The sequence below is a fragment of the Sparus aurata genome, chromosome 18 (genome assembly GCF_900880675.1).
Source record: "Sparus aurata chromosome 18, fSpaAur1.1, whole genome shotgun sequence".
Classification (NCBI taxonomy): Eukaryota; Metazoa; Chordata; class Actinopteri; order Spariformes; family Sparidae; genus Sparus; species Sparus aurata.
The window spans coordinates 23,771,816-23,797,486 of NC_044204.1; the positions used below are offsets into that span (position 1 = coordinate 23,771,816).

The 25,671-nt window shown below is 43.5% G+C and overlaps 1 protein-coding gene across 1 annotated transcript in view; it reads right to left on the reverse strand.

Annotated features, from left to right (window-relative positions):
• The window catches only part of pdgfrb (platelet-derived growth factor receptor, beta polypeptide), a 35,625-nt gene that overhangs the window by 9,302 nt on the left and 652 nt on the right, over positions 1 to 25,671 (reverse strand). The window contains exons 2-14 of the mRNA XM_030396866.1: positions 10,964 to 11,037; positions 9,884 to 10,201; positions 9,338 to 9,595; positions 8,508 to 8,638; positions 7,629 to 7,791; positions 6,129 to 6,309; positions 5,464 to 5,579; positions 5,202 to 5,325; positions 4,849 to 5,060; positions 4,310 to 4,404; positions 4,092 to 4,224; positions 2,059 to 2,163; positions 1,673 to 1,783 (exon numbers count right to left, since the gene is read on the reverse strand). Coding sequence (XP_030252726.1) covers positions 1,673 to 1,783; positions 2,059 to 2,163; positions 4,092 to 4,224; positions 4,310 to 4,404; positions 4,849 to 5,060; positions 5,202 to 5,325; positions 5,464 to 5,579; positions 6,129 to 6,309; positions 7,629 to 7,791; positions 8,508 to 8,638; positions 9,338 to 9,595; positions 9,884 to 10,201; positions 10,964 to 11,012 — 1,996 coding nt within the window. The 5' untranslated portion in view covers positions 11,013 to 11,037. The remainder of the gene's footprint in view (positions 1 to 1,672; positions 1,784 to 2,058; positions 2,164 to 4,091; positions 4,225 to 4,309; positions 4,405 to 4,848; positions 5,061 to 5,201; positions 5,326 to 5,463; positions 5,580 to 6,128; positions 6,310 to 7,628; positions 7,792 to 8,507; positions 8,639 to 9,337; positions 9,596 to 9,883; positions 10,202 to 10,963; positions 11,038 to 25,671) is intronic.

The window sequence follows — 25,671 nt, forward strand, 5'->3', positions numbered from 1 at the left end:
TAGTCGAGTTTGATTATCAGATCTGATATTATGCAATTTTCTGATTATTACAGAAATATATTTAAAAATGCAATACTCTGGCTCTGACACAGCATGCAATCTAATTAAAAAAACACAATTATCATCAAAGAATGTAGTGTGTAAAATGTACAACATTTGCCTCCAAATTGCAGTGGAGTGAAAGTAAGTAAAGTTCACCTCAAAACTCAATTCAATTCAAAGGTTTAATTGTCACATGCAATTATACAAGTACAGCAGCAGTGAAATGAAACTGTGTCGACTGAGCAAAAAAGTACTTACTGGTGCAATACGCAAGAATTGGCCACCTTTAATTTATACTCCAAACAAATATGGGTCGTATATCAAAAGAGTAATGGCTAACTGCGGCTAACTAAATTCTTGTTATGCATCCATGACTGCAGCTACCGCTGGCTTGTTAACTTAGTTAACTGTGCACTGAGTCACACTCCCAGGTAAGTGTTGGTATTTACACAGCAAGCACAGGAGCTTTGCACCACTGTGAGAAAGAGGTTTTTTTAAGTTCAGGGCTAGCTAGTTAGAATACGAGCTTCAGTAGATAACTTCTCAACACAGTACATAGACATCTTAGACATAACGTAACAGACATGTTCATGAATAACTTATTAATTTAAATATGGTTGCTGTTAAAGCAATGTAACTATAATGTGTGAATTATTAAACAATGTATAACTGTAAACATTATGTGTACTGATATTAAATGTATAGCTGACATTGACATCACTGTTGTTAATAAATAAACAGTTAATAAATAATCCATACCATAAGTGTGCATCATAATTAGCAGATAATAGGTTTACAAAACTACACGTTTTTATCGAATGTCACATCATTAACTGATCATGTGGACTATCATCGTTAACAATAACATTTTCAATAGCTTATCAAACTCTTACATACATGAATCATAAGTCAAATACTTTCCCTTAAACTCCCTAAACACAGGGATTCCTTTTGTAATCCCTCTCCACTAGAAGTGCGCGTCACTGTCTATTTCTGCAGAGACCTTACCCTCTGCCAGTAATTTCTAATTTTCATATTATTTCGTGTGTTCAGGATGTTTGTGGGCGTGAGTGATTCTGGAGAAAGATAATTGATTGTTGAGTCATTCGCAGGTCGTCATTAAGGTCGTTTATGCTCTGTGTTAGATATGCAAACGTTTACGGACTGGACCTTCTGTCTGGACTCTGGTGAGCCCAAAGCATCGACATGAGGATAAGACTCAACAATAATCTAGCTTTCTACAGAATCTCTTACTGCACGCTTGAATGGTGTGTTAACAGCAGCTGACAAATGCTGCATAGTATGCCTTTAACTTCATATCTGTAATTCTTAGATCCGATAGAGAAGAAACTCAGAAATGAGGAAAAGATGCATTTTCTGCCTTAATAGGGTATTGAGACACTCTTGTAATGCTTTCTGTGACTTTCTTTTAGTTTAGCAGAACCAGTTTTTTCTGAGCTCTCAGAAAAAGGAAGGAGACAAATTGAGAACAAATCATGCATCAAATGTATCTGAGCATTAACATTCTGCCCGTGTGAACTGAAGCACCAGGACTATGCCCTTCACTAAAAATGACCTAAACACGACCTACTTGTCACGGGTATTAGCTCAGTATAGCACTGGTGCCTACCATGTTTGGTACAAGCTCCAAGTAAGTTGACGATGTTGAGGTGAGGACCCAGGTGACTCATGATCTTCAACTCTGACATCAGAGCCTGAGTCTCACTCCTCCTGGCTGTAGCTGGATGGAGAGAGAAAGAGAAGGAGGTAGGTATAACGGCAGGAGAACTAAACATGTTTGGACCAGGGCACACTGCGTCCCTGCCAAACTCCTCAATGATCCATTGGCTGAAACTTGAACCAGGCTGGCAACCAAACTAAAGCTCAGCAGGCTGCTGCTCCCTCCGTGCTCACAGGAATATTGCTCTGATGTCACAGTATTTGACAGCTGTTCACAGGGGACCCTACTGTGGTCCACACATGGCTTTCTACTATGTTTTACATTGTATGACTTACATTTCAGCATTTTCACGGCCACCTTTGTGCTGGACTGGGAATGAGTGAGACCATACGCAGTTGCTTCAACCACCCTGCCAAAGGCTCCTGATCCAAGAGTGCGACCTGAAACACAAAGAGAGGCTCAGTAGGACGGAATGTGAATGCAGCACATGGCAGACATGAAAAGGAAAAGAGACCCTCTGTGTTAACGTTCACACCAAACACAGATACGTTCACATTTTTATGCGCCACAGGCTTCATACGTACGATACTGACATTTCTACAATCAAATCATATCATGCTCACATCAAATGTTAATGACATTTCATATCGGGAGGAGGAGGTGATGGTGGTGGAGTTACAGGCAAGAAGACTGTAGTTTGAACCTACTTTGAGACCTTTCTTAAGCGTGACACTACAGGATATTTTTGAAGATTGAAGAATTCCAGCCATGTTTGAGTATTTTGAACTAAAACAGGATATTTTTCTATCCCTAAACAGAACAGAAGCATAGGTTTGTCACACGATGAAATTGAAAAGATTTTTGAGACTGTGTTGCCTGTTGATAATGCTGTTGGAAATATTCTAACATGTTTGACTATTCTAACATTAAGAACACATTTATTAATTTATTTGTATTACTACAAGTAGACAGCAAAGAACGCAAGAAAACAAATGTGTAAAATGAGGAGGGAGATCTGAACTCATCTGGCCCAAATAAAGATTTTCCACCCCACAACGCTGCTTAAAAATAATGAAAAATAAAATGAAAGGGACCAAACCATTTTGCAAATGCAATACCAGACTATAGATCTGTGAATGTGTGCACAAATCTGTAAATATGTACATATAGACATCAATGGCTGAAAAGGATAGGTTCCAAGAGATGGAAAAATGGATCAGTTACAACTGAGGCAGGTCTCTCAAATCTTTTTACATGTGATGTTTGCTACACTTCTTCCTAGGCAAATATCTGCAAACATGTGTGGAGAGTTTTCTAAGCCTCAGTAGTTACAGTCTGTGTGCCACCAGTCAGTTTACAGCAATTCTCAATACACATTTTCAGATTCTTTTACAAAATCTGATAACATTCCAGCAAAGTTGCAAAACTTTCCACTCACATTTGTAAATTGTTCTTCCACAATAATGGCTCCATACAGATTACTTTCCTCAGGGCCTGAGTCGACTTGGGAAGCTTCCTGTTTTTAAGGAGCAGCTGACTACAACCCATCATCAACAACAAAGGTTTTAAAAGAGCTCTAAAAAAATGAGGTGGGATTCAGGCCAAAAAGACAAGTTTAACAAAACTCACTTAGTATTCTAGCCCCATCTATGCCCAGACGACCCAAACCACCCACAGCACTAAAGTCACCTGGTGATATTTTGTCTGCTCCGGTCTGAGCAACAAGCAGACTGTCTTGTCTGATAATAACAAGTGATCGCAGCTAGTTATAAAGCAACTCATATAATAATCAAAAAACAATAAGGGAAATTGTTCCTTTGATCACAAATGTATCAACAATATTTATATTTAACTAAAGTAATGACAAAATAAAAACATGCTTTGCTTTTTGCAAACTGTATTGTTTATTTTATTTGTAAAAATTCATGTGTATTTTCTAATCTAAATTATTTTAAGTATCATTATTTTTATCTGCGTATTCATTAAAATTTCAATTATAACAAACAAACTTATTATGTAATTGGATGTCAAATGCTCACTTTGTTTTTATAGTTATTTCCAAGGCCTCACTGAGCATTTTCCGTCATTTGCACTTCAATATTCAAAATGACAATAACGTATTTGAAATGTATGTTATGTGTAAAAATCCTAACACAAATACATTTTAAAGCTATCTATTACACAACTGTGTATATTTTGCACATAATATATTTTTATATTATGCCTACTATGAATATGAATAGTGGTAGCACATCCAAGTCAAAGTCATTTTCTTTTTTCCACAACCGACATCACATGAGGCGTCAAACTGGGCTTCACATGCTGGTACCTCTCCATATTATCTATTTCTGTTTGCCTGAGGACTCACCCAGCACCAGGTGGTCTCGTGGCATCTCCCAGGCGAGGTCGTACGGCAGGTGGATGGGGTCCACATAGATGTACTCATGACCGTCCTGGCTCACAGACTCTATCACCTTCCATCTGATCTCATAGCGAGGTTTCTGGGGATAAAATCACACATATGAGGCCAAAACAAAAACATCTTTCTGTAGTTTGATTTAGATTTTATTTAAGTTTGCTTCTCACCTTCCGCCACACAGCGATGAGGATGATGATAGACATGATAATGATGGCCACTAAGGCTAGAACAGCAGCCAATACTGCCACCTGGGAGAACAGAGCTGCAATAGGCAGAAGGACAGAGAGCAGTGAGATTAAATTCAAACAGAGCATTCCACCAAGTTGTCCCAAATTCTTAACAGGCTTAAAACTTCACTTTATAAACATGTTGGCAATGATTTTGTAAAGAAAGTTTCAATTAGATGAGATTTAAAGCTTTAGTACAAATACACATATCTTGTCTACTCTTAGTGTTTGGTGAAACCTTGCAAAATATGAACTTTTCAGATTTAAATCTTGTTTATTACCAGACCACCATGCGTTGGTTTAGTTGAACCTAAGAGTGTTAAAAATGTTCCTTTAATTATACATTTACACTGTGAAAAGAGAAGACTCACATACAAATAATGTTTCACAATGTTCACTTCCCTTTGTAAACAGGACTCGTGTCCTTCAAGTGACACAGCTATAAAAAAAAAATGGGACGGTCTTAACGTGACACCTACTGCTGGATACCAGTTTGACGTCTCTTCTGTCAACGAGTCCTTCCTTATTGCTGGTCTCACAGCGAACTGTGACCTGCTGGGGCTTGTGGAAGGTCACCTGGCTCCGCACCTGGCTGGTTTTACGAGTCTCACTGAAGCTGACGTTGGTCCGGATGCTCAGCACCTCTGGTTCTGGTATCAGCGGCTGCCAGATTGCTGTCTGATTGCTGCACCTGCAGCGGGACAAGAGATCAGCAGGTGGAATCACTGAAGTTGTGCACAATTTGAAAGTAAAATAAATTTCTGTGTATGGTCAACCCCCCTGTGTTTGTTATGTGACAGTTCAGTGATGAATGGAGGGTGGCGTGACTTACTTGAGCATGCTGTCACAGCTGTACCACTGTATGGTCGGGGTGGGGACCCCCTCAGCTACACAGGTCACCAAGTGTCTCTTCCCAGGGAGGTGGTGGTCTGTCAGGTCTTTAATCTGAGAGGGGACTACACACAGGGGGTACAGCGGTCATTAATCATCACTGACATGGATAAAAAAAGACTGTTCTCGATATTTCCCAAGTAAAAACACTGTCAGAAAATCTGTGCTGTGATAAATTTATAGTTCTTAAAACGATCCCTCACCTTGGACTTCCAGGTCAAAGGTCACTTCCTTTGTGTCATCTCCACTGGAGACCAGGGCGGTGTAGAGGCCCTTCTGCTCCGTCCTCACCCTCACCAAGGTGAGAATAGTGACATACCTGAGGTAGGCAAGAGGTGAGGATATTTTCAAAAATGTGACTATGTGCTATTTGTTCCTTTCTTTGAGTATGCATGAGCTGCCAGATATTTGTCATAAAGGGGAAAGTGTATCTGGTATATTTCTCTCTTTTTTACTTTGAGGTGTGGACTTTGGTGCTGTTTGTAAACAGAGGGCTTGTTTCTCCATCTGTGAATCGAGCGTGCGGAGGATGATATTTCACTTTGTCTTATTACTTTGTAATGTGTGAAAACATGGTCCTGAAATTAAGACACTGTTTGGCTTTTTGTTTTGAAAGACATCTGTGAGTTGTGACAGGTATGTTCTGTTTATGGTTCCTGTGCGATGACTGATGGAGTCCGGCCCTCTGGAGAGTATTGTGTTTCTCTCTGCGGAGGCCTTATCTGGTGTTGACTGATGAGAGCTGGACGCCTCCAGAGGCTGTCATCCTAACACAGGTTCTGTGCTGATGGTTTAAATGTATAACTTTATGGTATGTAGGGCATGTTTATGGTCAAAGAACAGCGTTGAGTCTGGCTAGATGTCTCACCTGATCTCATGCTCTTGTCTGGTTGAGATGGTTTTGTCTCCCTTGATGGCGGTGCCATCTTTGCTCCAGCGGACCTGAGGGGGAGGGTAAGCTTCAATCTCCACTCTCAGCTCCACGTTCTCTTGGAGCTTGGCTGAAATGTTTTGTTTCTGAGCAGCCTTCACATCCACAAAGCCTCGTTCTGAGGAAAGGTAAAATATCATTAGCAACAATAATGCACATGCCATGATGTTTTATACAAAATACATCTAATTTATGCTGAAATAAAATAAAAAAAAAAATATCCATGTATTCAGCAACATTCTTGCTTTTTTGTCTTAGTGCAATTCTTAATCCTGCAATAACTTTTTTTGGCACTTGGGGGCAGCAAAAACAATCCATGAACACAATGCTGACATATATCACCTTTCAAGTTGATATATTGAACCTACATATATACCAGACTGATTAGCATTCAGTAAGAGTTGTATTTTTGGTCACCTGATTAATCTAAGTCCAATATGCACTTTCTTTCAGCTTTGTTTTCCTCCACAGCAATGCCCGAGAAAAATATTTGACTCTTTAGCTGCTAAATGCGCCACTAGCTGCTAAGTTTGTCTCCTGGGCAGGTAGTGTACAGGAGGTTTTTTGAGCTTTTTTGCTCTAAATTGCTGCGGCCTAAAAGAGGTTGATAGATATAAAATAGTAAAATTGCAGACTGGAAATGCAAAACAATGAGCTAAAAAACACCATAGAGCTCTATATGTCTGTAAAAAATTCCAAGGTCTGGTAATAATTCACTACGAGCATGATTCATTGTTAACATACAATATAGTTTTATAATAAATTAAATTCATTACAATCAAGTCACTTCACTTGCAGACAGCAGGCTTGAGACAGTGTACTGTGCTGCTGCAGCTGACCGTCTGTGGTCAGACAGCATCTGTCTTTTCCACTGAGATGTCCAGAAAGCACCACTAAACTGTCCTTGTCTCCATGGAGCATGGCGGCTCGAGTTATTCGAGGATCTCATAAACATAACACACCTCGCTGCAGATAGAATAAGCATTCACAGACCCAAATACATTTAGTGACTGTCAAGGGAGAACAAGGTAGAAATGTTCAGTGTGATGAAGCCTACCTTATTTGCTGAGATGCTGGACTTTAACGGTATGTTAATGGTTGAAGTCAGAACTCAGTTGCACAAACATTTCGTGTGTGCTCAGAGTTTTATTCCCCAAAGTCTAAATATAGGGTTGCTGTACCCCCCTGGTGTGAAGCTTTGTTTTTCAAGATATCACTCAGGGCATCCGCAGCGTGTCAAAGGTTTATTTCACACTTTGAACAGAAATAAATAGAAGATGTCTCCATTTCCTTTAAAAGAAGCGCCTCTCTCACCTTGACTCGCAAACGTTTACATAATAAGCAGTCTTCCCCTCTGTCAGCGAAACACAATAATAATCTTTCAAGCATCAGTTTGTTTTAGTTTGGTGTGTATGCATGTGCGTGGGTAACTCTAACCGAGCACAGTGATGCTGACGCTGGCAGAGGCGGACTGGTCTTGGACAGGCTCGTTGACATGGCAGACGTAGTTTCCGCTGTGGTCCACTGTGGCACGAGGGTAGATCAGGCAGGAGCGCATATTCATGGCGGATAGGACGTCGGTCAGCGGCTCGATGTCAACCTTGTTGAAGAGAGAAGGGAATAACAAGGATGTGACATTGTATTATCAGCTTGAATATGATGCACCACACAATTCTTTTACTTTTCCACCATTTTTCCTCCAGTTCTTGAACCTGTTCCATTCAAGATTCTTGGAACCTCGTGCCATCTGTTGAGCCAACCTGCATTTCAAGTTTTTTCTCAGAATTCTTACTTCTGAGATTAAAGTCAGAATTTTGAGTGTCCATAGTCCTAGTAGATGTGTCATCAGCGGAGTGCACTGCAAGATTCACTAAGACCTCTGGAATATGACTCGGCCGCCTCTACTACTATTTCTTATTTCTAGCTGGGAACCAACTTTTTTGGTTTTGAACAACTCGATTTTTGGTAGAAATGCACCGAATGGTTCAAAATAAGCCACACGAACCATAACTGGTTTCATGTTTCACGGAAAATGTGCCAAATGTTGTCTGATTTTGAGTAAAGATGTCTGACAGTTTGTCATTAATGCTCAACTTCACTGAGGAAATCTTTTTAAACAATCCAAAATGAACCCAATAAGAAACGATTATTACGATACCAACACCACATGCTACTATAAAAATATGATTGGGGGATAATAAAAAATTGAGGTGTGTCCCTACATCTTGTTGCAATCTGGGCTCGGTCACGGGGCCTGAGAGTGATCAGGAAGCGAAAGCTGAACAAAAGCGCTTGTTCTGCTCCACTCCTACTCACCTCTCTGTTGGGGAAATCCCAGGAAAAGAACACCAGCTCCGATCCGTGCACGGTGCAGTTTACTGTCAGTGGTTCACCCTGCTTCAGGACGGTCTTTGACGCATTGATGTAGGCGTCGATGGCCTCTGGGACTGGGATGGGAAGGGAGAGTGTGGGGGAAAGGAGGGAGAGGTGGTGATGATGAGATTTATCAGAACAATATGTAGAATAATCTCCTTTACTTCTAAACAATCAGTAAACAACAATAGAACCAGAAATCAATGTCTTTAACTCATTTGGTTGCTGGCTCCTTTATAGCTTTGAAAAAACTTTACAGCTGCACAAAACTTTCTCACGTGTTCTCCATCCAAACGATTGCTATCTGAGCCCAAAAGTCCAGTTTTCCCCTTATTATCTTCTCAGTAAAAAAAACTCTCTCAGTCTCTGCACACCCTGCAGTAGCCAGCCTTCCACCGGAGGGTTATAAGGTGACCAAAGCATGTGTGATAATACAGGAATCAATTATACTTTTGGACTCACAGAGCAATGCTTTGGCTACAAAACTAGCAGATTATGCTGTGTAAGCCGTTTGTAGAAATGTGATGGACATTTTATGGGTATCTTTATGGGGCTTTAAAAAGATAGACTCATTAACTTTAATAGTTTGGGTGTAGGCTGAGACTAAATTAAAGGGGCCAAGTGTGTGTGTGTGTGTGTGTGTGTGTGTGTGTGTGTGTGTGTGTGTGTGTGTGTGGGGGGGGGGGTGTTCAGGAGTTTCAGCACACATGGGGGTAAGTCAATAATGTAGCATTTTTTATTTTGGGACGAGTTGTTTCTTTTTAAACACCTACCGACAATGCTGTAGACGTAGAAGGCCTGAGACTCTTTAACCTCTCCGTTCAGCTCGCCGCGACATACGTAGGTCCTGTCCTCCAGCGATGCCTTGTAGCCCTCACTGGGGACATAAATCCCCCTGATGGGCAGATCAGTGTCCCTCTCATACAGGGTGACATTGATGTCGGGATTAGTGACCACACAGGGAATGGTGCTTTCGTCACTGGTCTTTGTTACCATGCCGTGGGAGCTCTCTAAGAACCACACATTGGGGTCTGTGGAGAGGAACATGAAATGTTCCATTAACTGAACTGTGGCTCAAACAATTAACTATACAGTTTCCTACAGCATACTAATCAATATTTATAGATTTTACAATTAGTACACAAGGAATCAGCATTTTCTACAAACTAGAAAGTTTATGAATTTGAGGCCTTGAAAGATCTTAAAGATAGACATAAATATAATCATGGGTCATTCAAGTTCCATTGTTATCATTGCTTTGACTTTGGCTAAACAGTTTGACACTAAACAGTTGAATCGGATAAAGAACCAGGCCTTACCTGGGACAAAAACAGCCACATCCTTAACCTCTCTAGTGCCTTGATCAATGCACTGATACACCCCTGCATGTTTCCAGCTTACGTTCCACAAGGTCAAAACACTTGTTGTGTGGCTAGTTTGCACGATTTGGTAACTTTGGCTGTCGTCATGAACCTTCTCCAATTGGAAATAAGGGACATCCTCCCTCTTAAACTCCCAGGTGGTCTCCCCTGAGCCAGAGCAGGTGAGGATGAGTGAAGAGCCCTCGACCAGGACGAACTCTTTGTCATCGGGTGTGATCTCCAGACAGCTCGACTCAGTGCAGAAATACAGGAGGGCTGCAGATGACACAACAACAGAAAAGGGGTCAGGTTGGAGGTCAAAGAGACGGCAGCATGAGGTCAAGGGTTAAATCAACAATACATGCCAGATCCTGTTCTATCTCTAATGATGAAGGATACGAGTTGCCTGGAGAGGATGTGTGGGAGGATAATGATGCCTTTGTCAGTGACAGATTTATTCAAAATGTCAGTTTGAATGCATCAAAGTACTTTGTTATCTCACAGGCTACACTGCTAATAAGTTATCCAAAAATACACTTTCTTTCTTTAAAGGTCCAGTCTGCAGGATTTATGGTGATCTATTGTCACTAATGTAATATAACATTAATAATTATGCTTTTGTTAATGTATAATCACTTGAAAAACTGAAAATCTTTGCACTGCAATGTTTCTACAGTGGTCCAGAAGGGATAGCAGAATTCAAAATGCCCATCTGCACATGACTCATGGAGACTACAGACAGTTCCAGGAAGTTCCAAGCAGACAATTTAGATGCATGAATACAAAGAGACAGAAGTACAGGCTCCATAATGCCAGTGCTGTGAAAAAATGATCCATTGGATTGAACAGAGATGACAGGACTCTCTCTACTCAAGGGCTCTGTTAGGTTTAGGCACAAGGAGTCCAACCTTTTGATATTTTTAAAGTTGTGACATTAAAATCAGATTTCACTGGATATGTTGGATAAAGAAAAAAAATCCCAGTTCGTTCTTCACCTTCCTGTTACAGATCCTTATTTTGTTTAGTGAAAGTTCTCACCTGTAACTGTGACTGTCAGATGGAGCATTGATGTCATCAACCTTCTCATGGTGAACCCGTCAGTGCACTTTGTTCTGGAAACAGAGTGTAGAACAATGCAGATTGAACTTCAACTTTAGTATTTCAGGAAAGGCAGGTCAATCTGTCAACAAAATATGCAATAAGTAAACAAAACAGCAGGATGCTCTACTCTGTGTTCATCCCATTTGACACACAACAGCACAACATATCATGATGAATTGATTCCTGCCCTTGTGAGCTCCAGTGGGTCAGATTGAGTGAGAGTTTATATAATAAATCACATTGCATTTCATAAACAATCCGCCTCCAAACAAAGTAAATGACATAAAACGATGTTCCGCTCATGGTTAAGGAAACAAACAAAAAGTATTCATGTGTTGTCAAGCTGCTTCGTTTAATGGTTTTTGGTCGGCACACAGAGTCTGAGGTGCAGATGCAGCTCACTCTGGAGGTATTTGATGCCTCGCTGCACCAGGACAGAGCGACAATGTCTGGCTCTTTTTGTTCCTGGTTCACCAGTATTCTGCCCACTAACAAACGGGTCACTGTGTGCAGCTTTGCAACACGCTCGCTGGCAACAATGCTGCGTCCAAGCTATTCTAGAGCCATGCTGAGCCATTAATTGGTTTTGGTGTAAACAAAAGTGAAAATGAGGGCATTCACGTAGGCTGCTGACACAGGATTGACTCAGGATTTTGAAAGGTTTCTATGGTTTTCCAATACTAATGAGATATCAGGTTGTACAGCAACATTGCAGCGTTTATTAAAAGTTATATTGAGGTTAAAGGCGCCTCATAGTTACTGTACCATCCTCCCATCTTTTCTGTTTGCCAATTTTGCTGCAAAGTAAGAAGGCATAAGCAGAGACTGAGGAGGGGAGGAATGGTTTGTTATTATGTTTGGGATGGGGGTTAAGGCCTGCAGCACACAGACGTCTGGAAACAGTTAAGGATGGATCACAGGCCTGTACGCAAGAGGGTGGGAAAGGGAGAGAGGGCGGAAGAGCGAGGCTTGGGAAGAGCGAGGGTGGAGGAGGAAGAAAACGAGGGAGGCAGTGGAAAAGTTGTGAAATGTATCTTGCGAAATGTTACCCAATTTAACGTGCTTACTCAATAATGCAAACCCATTTTACAATCTCTATTTTAAGAAACTGGACTATCTTCATATATGATGTAATGGAACACGTGTTTTAATGACTTATGCCCCATCTTATCTGAAGCTACTGAGAGTTTTGTCTGTTCATTTATAAGTTGAGCATATCTGGCATCACCACTTTTAACACTAAATTTATAAAAGTGTATTGAATTTTATTTTTCTAACAGCTTCATTTTCAGTTATTGAAGAGATTGAACATCCAACCAGTTCCATGTTTCATGACTAAGCCAAAGCCAGCTACTCAAACCAGATCCACATTGTCTCTCTAAATTAACTGCCTTTGGCACTTCCGCTCCCAAAACGAAAAAGCTCTTGAGTTGCTCCAAAAACATGACTGCTCCATTTCCTCCCGGCCTCCTGGTTCTAATAAAAAGGGGTGAAGGAGAGACAGCTAGAGAGCAAGAGGCAGAGAGAGAGAGAGATAGTTTCTTTTCATTGTGACGTGGTTCATACACACATGCATAGATTTGTATTGGCTCAAAATGCATGCTACATGCACTAAAACACGTATACTGTACAAGCAACCTACCCCCATCTTCTTCAACACCGCCCCACACACACACACACAAACACAGTCACTGGTGTATGTGTACAGTTCACGTTCCCACAGTATTTCCCTGATACTTTCCCAGGACCGCTGATACACTTGGGACTCTGCTGGTCATGACGTTAGGAGCAGGGGGGTCACTTTATCCCCAGGGGCCCCCAGCAACCAGCGGCGAGGGACCATCCACTTAGGAAGCCATACATCAGTGCTTACGATTACCAGTAACCTCGGTGTCAGCGACGATGACTGTGAGCGACAACAGCCAATGGAATGTGTCACTTGGCACCATGAGGACTAACAAACCTTATTGTGACTGGCAGCTGCTGCTATTTTCTGCTTAAACAAGCAAAAGAGCTACATTGGGGCTACTGCAGGATACAATCTGAACATCATCAAAACATCTGAGATCAAACAGCAGAAACAAAAATGTCTGTGTGTTCAGATCTTATTCCGGCTTCTTTGAAAAGGGTGGAAAAATAACGTTTGGCTAGTGCAACACGATGAGGTTTTATGTTGACTGCTATGGACCAGTGGGGGACTCTTTGAGAGGGAATCTGACCCTCAAGATAGGATGTGCTGACGAGGAGGGAGCCAGAAAACCACTTCAAATAGAGTTTAGAGAGTAAAAGCGAGATTTACTCAAGATTTAAGAATGTGAATCAGTAACTTCAAAGTCGCACTCTTGGTGCGAGGAGACACTTAAAGCAGACCTGTAATGTTTTATTTTCATTTGCATGGAAAAGATCTTGAAAGTTAAAAAGTTAAAGTCTGCACCAACAGAAACTCCTCTCTCCCACAGAAAACACAGCTCCGGAAAGCCTTGTCAGTATTCTTGCCTTTAATTTTGTAACTTTATGACATCACACTACATGGATCACCATGTCACACATTTGCATAATTTATACCTGGCACCTAGTTTGGCACATGAGAATTGATTTAGCACAGCTGCTCTGTTGTTGTTACTGTTGCTAGGTCAGGCATGTGTGTGCTGACCAATCAGAGCAGACTGGGTATTCAGAAGGCGGGGCCTTAAAGAGACAGGAGCTAAAACATAGTTTCAGACAGAGGGGGAATACAGTGGAGACTGGACAGTATGAGAAAGCTAATGTGTTTTTGGAGCATTAAAGCATGTTAACCTATTCTGGTAGCAACCCAAAAAAAAATATGAACCTGAAAATGAGCCTAATATGTCTCTTTCAGGGAATCTTTTAAACACTGTTGAAAACATGGCTTGTCTGTGTGCTCATCTCTGTCCTGGTTCAAGTGTTAAAAGGGTCAAGACACCAGTGAATCTGCCAAGAAAGTTTGGCAGCATGTCAGTGACTTTGTTTCCAACTCAATAAAAACACTTAGAAGCGGTTTGACCCTTAAAACAGTTGTTTGAACCACAGAGACAACAAAGTAGTGATTGAGACAATTTACAGTAAGAAACATTCATGGTATGCACAAGTCAAGTCGAGTGGTTCTCAGTCTGATGATGTGATCTTGTAGGGGGTCTTGAAGATGATTTAAAGGATTGTAAAAACCTTTTTCTAACACAGATGTTTATTGTTGTCTTTTTAATCTTTGAAACAAGATAATCCATTCCTGCAATGATTGTGGAGGTCTGCAAAAAAACAAACTTTGTTTATGTGAGTGATGGCACTGTAATCACCATGACGGATAAACTGTTATCCCACTGTATGAGTTTTCCCACAGATGCTGGGAATTTGGTGGCTGGTTGACCCTTGCTGTTTTTCTAAACAATCCTGCAGCACTCAAAGTGTCACTAGCTAATGAGGAAGAATGCTAAAATTGACCTCAGCAGAACGCACACAGCCCACGCACAACCCCAGGCCCACAGCAGTCTATAATCCCACTTCTGGGATTATCTATATATATACACATAGCTGTAGCTGCATGTTTTATCTAAACATCTGGCAGCGATGAATAAGTTCTCGATGAGGTGGGAACTGCTTTCTGAAACACATTTGCTGCCAAGTGTTTGCACGAGTGTGTCCCAAGGGGGGGAAAGGTTGTGCTTAGAAAACGGGGGGGAAAGTGTGATCTATAACAAAAGAGAGAAAGATGTCCAAAAAGCCTCCCGAAGTGCAGCTGGAGAGCTCTGACTTCCTGTATGGGGAAATTTTCTGGCTTTGTGTGGGTGTAAGGCAGTGATGCATCAGTGACACAGCAGACCATCACAGCCTCTAACCAAATACTCATGGAGACTACATTAGACACCAAATGTGCAAAGAATTATACTTGTGCAAAGAGAGAAACTGCTTTAAATAACAAGATGCACAGAATCCAGAAAAACCAAGAACAGCGAGCAAAGAAAGAGAACGACCAGAAGAAAACAGAAAAAAAACAATCAAGGTGCAGAAACAGGGCACTTAGACCGATGACAAAGCATGACAAACCATAGACACACCGCAAGAATACTGCACACAGCACCAGACAGTGGAAAAGACAGCAAAGGCAGCACGCAGACATACAGAATACAATTTATGGGAAAGACCACATCAAAGCGCAGAGTGGGATGGAGCGCACACACAAGCCTTACATCACAGACGGTCATGTTTACTCTGCTGAAGTGTACCGGAATCTGTGATCTGCAAAACAAACAACTCCAATTTCGTGGTCAGTTCTTTCCAATGCAAACAATTATAGCTCAAATAAGAACTAACACTTTATCAGGACATGTCCTAAATCATGTCACTAGAATAGCCACAGCGCAGAGTAAATGTACCAGCTGTACTCGTCTTTTTTAGTTTTAAGAAGGATGTCAGTTTTCCTGGACGGATCTCTGAACAGACGGACATTGGCAAGCTATGTGGGAAAAAAATGACCCAGTGTGTCTTTGTTCAAACAAACCTCCATTTTTATCACTCGACTTGGATAGACCGACCCCCCCTGAGGAAAACCTTCTGGTCCCTCGACAGCAGACCCACGATGAAATGCTCCCACCCCAGGCGACCCAACGTGAACATAAAGTACATTAGTAAGTGCAGGCAAATGCGTAAAAGGCAGTTTCAGCGAGGATAGCACATGTGTCATCAGACATGCTGTCAGAAAATGTGAGCGCTGTGATAAGAACGAAATGCTTAAGTCTGCTTATGGAGCCTGTGTTCGTATCATAACAATCCATCTTTTGGATGGAAAGAGAAAGAGAAAAACAGTTAAACTTTTAACTTCGGAGCCCTCAGATATCTTCACGTATGTAGAAATATCAATACTACACAATTCTGTTTGCTTTTATTTGTTTTTTAAAAGAAACTTTTAGTTCTTTTTTTAAATTTTCCTTCAGGTTTTTATATAGGTTCCTGTGCATGTAAAAGATCTTGAAAGTCAAAAAAGTCCACATCGGCATAAGCTTCTCTCTCCCTCTCCCTAAAACGCCTTATCAGTATTTGACTTTAAAACTTTGTGACATCACAATACGTCTCCATGTCCCACATTACCATATGTTATGCCTTGTAGCTAATTTGGCAAATTATAATCTATTTAGCACAGCTACACTGTAATTGTTAGCATTGCTGGGTCAGGCGAGCCGACCAATCAGAGGAGGCTATGTATTCAGGAGCTGGGGCCTTAAAGAGACAAGCGCTGAAACAGAGCATTTCAGACAGTAGGGGAATACAGAGCTGCAGCACTGGACAGTCTGAGAAAAACTGATGTGTCTTTTGCACATTAAAGCATGTAGACACAATCTAGCAGTAATCCAAAATAACATTATGAACCTGAAAATGAGCATAATATGTCTCCTTTAAAATACTTACAAAAACTGTAAACTTTAAATCACTTGTCTATCGAGAGAAGAGGGGATTCCTTCAGTACATTTCTTTGCTCTTCAAATAAATAAATTCAATAAAATATAATAGCTGGTTCTGATCTAACTGATGTGATAGCAGCTATGCTAACCCCTTGAGAAGCTGCAATTGTCGTTTTCAAATGAGCAGTGACTTATCTTATTGGTCATCACCATGATAGATCACATGATCATTTGATTATCGTTCTGTTTCAATGATCTGAAAGACGGTAAAACACTCTGTAGATCTGAGGGGAGATGCAAATTCACTAGAAGCAACCATATTTACAGTGCATGTGTTAATCTAATCTATTGTTTGGATAAATATATTGATTAAAACAGCCTTAATGAAAACCTCAGAGCTTTTACTGTGTATGAACATAACTGAGGCAAAATTCACATGCACTGCGGACAGTTCCAGTCAAACGAAAAAACACATCATCATTGAAAAAAACCCCACATATTTATACACTCCAGAAACTTGTCTGTGTCATATTAGTTTTGGCAAATGTTGACTAACTGTCTGCAGGACAGATTGAGGTTGGAAAGAGGTCTTAAATGTTGGCAACACTTGTAAGATTTGGCTCACTTTAAATACACTGACCCCCAACAAGACGCTGCTGTTGCACGGCTGGACACAGGATTTTGAAAACGTCTGAATCAGCCAGAAAAACAGCTTGTATCCTGTAACTTTAGAGCTTGAAGCTGCACTGAAGCCATCTCAAGTTTGCATGATCATATTCTGGTTTTGTTTTAAAACCTCCCTCTGGTTAGATTTGGTTCAGCATCAGGATACAGTGACTGTGAGTGGTCTTGCCTCAGCAACCATAGTGACTCTGTACTCATGCTGAGGCAACACATGTTTGGGAAACTGTGGGTCTCAGTTCGCTCCCTTTCAAACAGAGTTGTAAATGCTGTTTGTAGTGGTGGTGGGGGGATGTAAAGGGCTTCTGGGTAAAACTGACGGTTGTAGAACGACAGCGTAAGATGTGGCTCCTGTTTGATATCAGTTAAATGGTGTAGTGTTCTACTCATTTGGGAGCCTAAATGAAGGAAAAGTGATTAAGATATCAAAAACTAAAGCAGCTGTCATTGAAGTCTGTAAATCTTTAGGTTTCTACCAGCTAGGCTGTAATTTTCTGTATGTGCTTTGTCCCAATCAATTCAAACTCTTGCCGCTCACAGGAAATACAGGGATATCGGATTTATTTGCTAGTATAAGCAGCGCCATATCCGCCCACATTTTTTTTTCCCACCCATCTGCGTTACCCTCCGTATCCTGTACACTGGCTGTCAGCTGAACACTTTAGGGCACGAGACCCCCTAACCTGCCCCGTGAGAAATGGAGGACGTCTACACACACACTTCAAGTCTCTCCACTCTCACACACCCAAGCCCCCCTGAAGGAAGGAAGGAAAGAAAGAAAGAAAGAAAGAAAGAAAGAAAGAAAGAAAGAAACAGCTGCATACAATTAGGCCTTACTGATTTTAAATTCAACTTGCTCCCTAAACACCATAATTAACTGGAATAGGAGGGAAAAGAGAGACAGAGTGGCATCAATATGGGTGATAATTTATATGACCTGTGTAGTTTTAGCATGTGTATGTAGAGGTATGTTAACTTAGCACTTAAACCTAATAATAGTCCTGGAATATGAATATTCTTAACTTGTCAAAGCAACAGAGGGTTTTCCTTTGTTTTCTCTCGCTGCACTGTATCACCAATTCCAGCATGTTTTTGTTGGACTGACGACAGCACAAACTCCAGAGGGAGAGTTTAAACAGAATCTGATGGACACCATAACTTCCTGCTGAAAATCTGTAATTTTCCTGACACAATAAAGTTGGAGAGGAGATTCTAATATCTTTCAGATGAAGGGGTGGAAGAGGCAGAAGAATCCTTTAATTGAGTGAGGGTAGTATTACTCTGCCACAGTGTAAAAGTAGTTTATTACAAGCCAGTCTTGCATTCAAAACCTCCTAATTGCACAGTATGTAACTTCTACCACTAAGGGTCTCTGGATCTAAAAAGAACAAAGACACAAGTAGGGTGGGATAATCACAAGTGACTCAGGGAGAGACAATCACAATGAGGTCATTTTTAAAGATGCACTATGTTGTTTTTAGGAAGAAATTTCATTGATTTCATTGAATATTCATTGATTAATAAACAAAATGATCTTAAAGGACAACATGATTGCATACTGTTAAACTTTGTATTTGCTGTTTCTAACTTCAAACATTGTAGTAGAGGCCTTGTTTTCCTCTGAGGATGGTTGCTATGTATTCAGTTATGGAAATAATGAATATTTCTGAGTTTTTATCATTACTTTATCAATATCATTACCTTTTCAAGTTTCAGAATCTATTTTTTTAAAACTACACAATGTTTTATGGATTTCTCATGTGATATTTGATGACGTTTGCCAGCTTTCTTCCTCGCTCTCGCCAGGAAGTTATATTAACTGGCGATCAAACAAAATCCTCCTTAACCCTGAACAAAATTGTTGGAAACATACGTTGAAGTACTGTACTCAACTCAACAAAGCTTTAAAAAGTATTTTCATTTTTGGACATTTTAAAGTAGCATTATATAGAAATTGGCATTTTATGTGATTTGGCGCCCCCCACAGTTTCTGAATGTCCACACCACTGTCGTAAATGCAACTACAAGGTGCCAACTACAAACAGAACTCATCGCATCATAACAATGTTATGTGTTTAAAAGTTGGATGTTGAAGTAAACATGTATGTAACACTGTGATCCACCCCTCTCACTGAAGCGCAGAAACAAGTAATAGAAACACCATTCACACTATTACATGACACTGAACCATCAACACGATTTTGAAGCTGTTCTTTTATGTAAAAACGTTACATAATGTTGCTTTAAGATAGAAACATATATATACTACATTACTACATTATTATATATTACATGTTGTATTTTTAATGCCCCTAAAAATTTTTAAATCTAATAGGAGGAGTTCGAAGTTTTGGAAAATGGACTTTGTTGTTTCCTTTCTGAGTGTTACATGAAGTGATTGATACAATTCTCATGACTCTCATATTGGTAAATATGAAGCTGCAACCAGAAGTCAGTTAGCTTAGCTTAGCTTAGCTTGGCACAACAACTAGAAACATCAGGAAACTGCTAGGTCTGGACTAGGAGGTCCTTGTAGGCAGGGATTTCTCTAGAACAAAAAATATCTATGTAAATAAAACATTCTTAGTTTTCTTTTATTAAGAGTTTCACACTCAAAAGCTGCTAATCTTCCTCATTAGGACTGTGCAGGTACAGTTTCATTAGAATTGATTTACAGGTTTTGGTTTTGTAGGTCTTTCCATCCATCCATTTTCATCCGCTTATCCGGGGCCGGGTCGCGGGGGCAGCTGCCTGAGCAGGGACACCCAGACCTCCCTCTCCCCGGATACTGCCTCCAGCTCTTCCGGGAGGACCCCAAGGCGTTCCCAGGCCAGCTGGGCGACATAGTCACACCAGCGTGTCCTGGGTCTTCCTCGGGGTCTCCTCCCGGAGGGACATGCCAGGAACACCTCCCGAGGGAGGCGTCCCGGGGGCATCCGAAACAGATGCCCGAGCCACCTCAGCTGGCTCCTCTCGATGTGGAGGAGCAGCGGCTCTACTCTGAGCTCCTCCCGGGTGACAGAGCTCTTCACCCTATCTCTAAGGGAGCGCCCTGCCACCCTGCGGAGGAAACTCATTTCGGCCGCTTGTATCCGGGATCTTATTCTTTCGGTCATGACCCAAAGTTCATGGCCATAGGTGAGGGTCGGAACGTAGATTGACTGGTAAATCGAGAGCTTCGCCTTTCGGCTCAGCTCTCTCTTCACCACGACGGACCGATACAAAGACCGCATTACTGCGGCCGCTGCACCGATCCGTCTGTCAATCTCACGCTCCATCCTTCCCTCACTCGTGAACAAGACCCCAAGATACTTAAACTCCTCCACTTGAGGCAGGAACTCTCCTCCCACCTGGAGGGAGCAGGCCACCTTTTTCCGGTCGAGAACCATGGCCTCGGATTTGGAGGTGCTGATTCTCATCCCAGCCGCTTCGCACTCGGCTGCAAACCGCCCCAGGACATGCCGGAGGTCCCGGCTCGAAGGAGCCAACAAGACCACATCATCCGCGAAAAGCAGAGATGAGATCCATTGGCTCCCGAACCAGATCCCCTCCGGCCCGTGGCTGCGCCTAGAAATTCTGTCCATAAAAGTAATGAACAGAACCGGTGACAAAGGGCAGCCCTGCCGGAGTCCAACATGTACTGGGAACAGGTCTGACTTACTGCCGGCAATGCGAACCAAGCTCCTGCTCCGGCAGTACAGGGACCGTACGGCCCTTAACAGAGGGCCCCCGACCCCGTACTCCCGGAGCACCCCCCACAGTATGCCACGAGGGACACGGTCGAATGCCTTCTCCAAGTCCACAAAACACATGTGGACTGGTTGGGCAAACTCCCATGAACCCTCGAGCACCCTGCGGAGGGTATAGAGCTGGTCCAGTGTTCCACGGCCAGGACGGAAACCGCATTGTTCCTCCTGGATCCGAGGTTCGACTATCGGCCGAATTCTCCTCTCCAGTACCCTAGAATAGACTTTCCCGGGGAGGCTGAGGAGTGTGATCCCCCGATAGTTGGAACACACCCTCCGGTCCCCCTTTTTAAATAGGGGGACCACCACCCCGGTCTGCCAGTCCAGAGGCACTGTCCCCGACTGCCACGCGATGCTGCAGAGACGTGTCAGCCAAGACAGCCCCACAACATCCAGAGACTTGAGGTACTCAGGGCGGATCTCATCCACCCCCGGTGCTTTGCCACTGAGGAGCTTACGGACTACCTCAGTGACTTCGGCTTGGGTGATGGATGGGTCAACCTCTGAGTCCCCAGCCTCTGCTTCCTCTATGGAAGGCGTGTCAGCGGGATTGAGGAGATCCTCGAAGTATTCCTTCCACCGCCCGACGATGTCCCCAGTCGAGGTCAACAGCTCCCCACCTCCACTGTAAACAGTGTTGGTGGAGGACTGCTTCCCCCTCCTGAGGCGCCGGATGGTTTGCCAGAATTTCTTCGAGGCCGACCGGTAGTCCTCCTCCATGGCCTCCCCGAACTCTTCCCAGACCCGAGTTTTTGCTTCCGAGACTGCCCGTGCTGCCGCACGCTTGGCCTGCCGGTACCCGTCAGCTGCCTCAGGAGTCCCCCGGGCCAGCCAGGCCCGGTAGGACTCCTTCTTCAGCTTGACAGCAACCCTTACTTCCGGGGTCCACCACCGGGTTCGGGGATTGCCGCCGCGACAGGCACCGGAGACCTTACGGCCACAGCTCCGGACAGCCGCGTCAACAATGGAGGTGGAGAACATGGTCCATTCGGACTCAATGTCCCCAGCCTCCCTCGGGATCTGGTCAAAGCTCTCCCGGAGGTGGGAGTTAAAGATCTCCCTGGCAGAGGGTTCTGCCAGACGTTCCCAGCAGACCCTCACGATACGTTTGGGTCTGCCAGGTCTGTCCAGCTTCCTCCCCCGCCAGCGGATCCAACTCACCACCAGGTGGTGATCAGTTGACAGCTCAGCCCCTCTCTTCACCCGAGTGTCCAAGACATACGGCCGGAGGTCAGATGACACGACCACAAAGTCGATCATTGATCTCCGGCCTAGGGTGTCCTGGTGCCACGTGCACATATGGACACCCTTATGCTTGAACATGGTGTTCGTTATGGACAAACTGTGACTAGCACAGAAGTCCAGTAACAAAGCACCACTCGGGTTCAGATCGGGGAGGCCGTTCCTCCCAATCACACCCCTCCAGGTAACACTGTCATCGCCCACGTGGGCGTTGAAGTCCCCCAGGAGAACGACGGAGTCCCCGGTTGGAGCACTCTCCAGTACCCCTCCCAGGGACTCCAAGAAGGCCGGGTACTCTGCACCGCTGTTCGGCCCATAAGCCGAGACAACGGTGAGAGCCCTATCCCCGACCCGAAGGCGCAGGGAAACGACCCTCTCGTTCACCGGGGAGAACTCCAACACATGGCGGCTGAGCTGGGGGGCTATAAGCAAGCCCACACCAGCTCGCCGCCTCTCGCCGCGGGCAACTCCAGAGTAGAAGAGAGTCCAGCCTCTCTCAAGGAGTTGGGTTCCAGAGCCCAGGCTGTGCGTGGAGGTGAGCCCGACTATTTCTAGCCGGTACCGCTCAACCTCCCGCACCAGCTCAGGCTCTTTCCCCCCCAGTGAGGTGACATTCCATGTCCCCATGGCTAGAGTCACCATCCGGGGATTGGGCCGCCGGGGCCCCCGCCCACGACCGCCACCCATATCCCTCTGCACCGGCCCCGTCTGAACCCTCCCGCGAGTGGTGAGCCCACGGGAGGGCGGGCCCACGTTGCTCGTTCGGGCTGCGCCCGGCCGGGTCCCGTGGGCAGAGACCCGGCCACCAGGCGCTCGCCTGCGAGCCCCAACCCCAGGCCTGGCTCCAGGGTGGGGCCCCGGTGACGCCGATCCGGGCGACGTGCACGTCCTTGGTCTTGTTTTATTCATCAGGGGCGAGTGAACCGATCTTAGTCTGACCCGTCACCTAGGACCTGTTTGCCTTGGGAGACCCTACCAGGGGCATTAAGCCCCGGACAACATAGCTCCTAGAATCATTCGGGTGCTCAAACCCCTCCACCACGATAAGGTGCCGGTTCAAGGAGGAGGTAGGTCTTGTTCATGAATATTAATCTGAAAAGTAACTAGTACCTACAATCATCCCATATTAAATATTGTCAGAGAAAAATAACATGATGTCCCTCTAACATGTAGTCCTTAAAGCAGCATAAAATGGAAATACTCAAGTAAAGTGGCAACACCAAATGCCATACTTAGTTACTTTTCAGCACTGTAGCAACAACTTATCTGTTATGTGTTTAAAAGTGACATCTTTATTTACATCTCAAGGCTGATCTCCTTTTAAAAAGTTTGGTATTATAGCTGAAAAGGGAACATTTCCTCCAGGAGTGGCTGCGCTCCCTGACTGAGGATGAGATGCAGCTGCCTGTCAGCTCAGTGTGAGTGGGTGGGAGGAAAAGAAGGAGGGAACGAGGGGGGAGGCCAGATGGACGGGCAGCCGTACAGGATGCTGTATCGCAGTACAACTTTGTGTTCTTCATTAGGGCTATGACTCAAATAAGCGTATAGGAACAGCCACATTTAAAAAGCAATGACCGACAGAAGGGCACAAGACTGACAGATTTACAAAGAAACAACAGATCAGTTCTAAAGTATGAGTGATGAATAATGACTGAGCCAATAACTAAGAGTGAGTCAGAGAGAACTATATTTAAATATGAAAAACAAGATACACTCACCAATAAGTGTAAGAATTGTCATGTGATGAGATGTCCGAGTCTTGATCCAGATCTTAACAGTACTAGTTTTCAGAGCACGTTTGCTGAACAGCTGTGCTCAGCTCACGGAGGATAAATCACCAAGAGGACAGAATGGAATCAGTGTGTTTCAAAACTTTCTGCTGAGCTCAAACTGTTACATGTGAGCCAAATCAGACTCCTAGCATGTTTTCTGCATGGTCATAATGTGAAGCACATTTACTCTGAGCGGCTGGCATGTGGAGAGCCCAGAGAGCCAGGAAACAGCTGATGACAAAGGATTAGGTCTGGGCCAGGGGAGTGGAGCCGACTGGGCCGCGCTGCATCAGGGCCGAGGAGAGGAGCTCTGCTGCGGTGCATACCAGCAGCCTGACGCATGGGGAGAAAAATCCCCACTGCTCAGGAGACAAATCACTGTGTTTTACAAAATCCATGCTGTTGAGATTTGTCAGAGTACTGCTTTAAAGTTAGTGCTGTGAAGTGTTCTGCAAGAGGCACCCAGCTGAACTATGATATGAATGCAATACCGTCTAATACCGTTGATGGTAAAAGTATGACATGCATCCAAGTTTCCGAAGGCTCATCTGCAACAACAATACGAGACAATGCCTGGACTGAAATATCCACAGACTTCAAAGGGAAACTCCAAACTGTAGAAGAGGAGAGCAGCACACACTCTACACATGCCAATGCTGTTTACAGCTAATTCAGATGCCCCTATATCAAAAAGGTCATCTGCACACACGGAAGACGGATGTGCAGTTAACCAACCAAGCAACTAAACAGTGCAGCAAGCGGTACATAGCAGGGAAGTGCTTTCAGGTGCAGAACATATGGCGGGATTAGAGCACCGAGACATGCATGCCACATGTGTCTCGGCCATGAAACAGCTCACATTGCTATAATGTTACTCATTCCAGGTACTAAAACCTTCTGCCGTGATGAATGCGAGGAGATGATTCGAGAGATTGTTTACATCTGCTCGGCCCTGCGTTCCTCAGACCGGACTGAATCACAGCTTTACGAGAGATGTACATTTAAAGGAGGGTGACCGAGGCATGAAGCTATGAAGAAGAGCCGGTATGTGAAGATCCATGCACAGTTACAACAGAGGATGCTGATGACAGTGACTGATGCCGGGTCTGACATCACTGCACAGCTTCTCAGTGAGCTTCTCCATGTAGCTATGCAGAGAAGATTGATTCTATTAGGACCACTCACAGGGGGAGAAAGAGACTGATGGGTGAACGGCGAGGACCGTCGGTTCACTCAGGGTGACTGAAGAGGGCTGTATAAACAAGCCGTTTAGCAGTGAAGCACAAAGTGGAGCGCATACAAACAGCTTGTGCTATTGCGAGAGAGTCCCTGGGATATCTTGTCTAACGTATTCTCTTTGAGAGAAGACAAACATTGTTTGTAAAGAGTGAAAAGGTGTCTATGTACAGAGATGCAGGCCGTCACCATGTTGATGTTTGAACAGGTTGCTCACACTCTTTCACATTGTAATTCCTGTTGTGTACACATGCAAGTATGCAGGCGAAAAATACCACCAACAGACACATTCACACACACACAAACACACACACACACACACACAAGCAACAACATTAGACCACATATTGTAAAAAAAGAGACATTTTTTGTGTTAAAATCATCTTAAATTATCAATTTACAACAAAGTAATATGAACCAACAGTCCAGTGTTGTAAGGATGAGCTGCATCCTCTCTGTGACAGACAGCTGTGAAATGAATCTGTCACAGTGAGCTTCCCGTCCAGGCTAAGTGAATATTCACCACTTTGTCCAGCACATCAGCCAACAGCTGC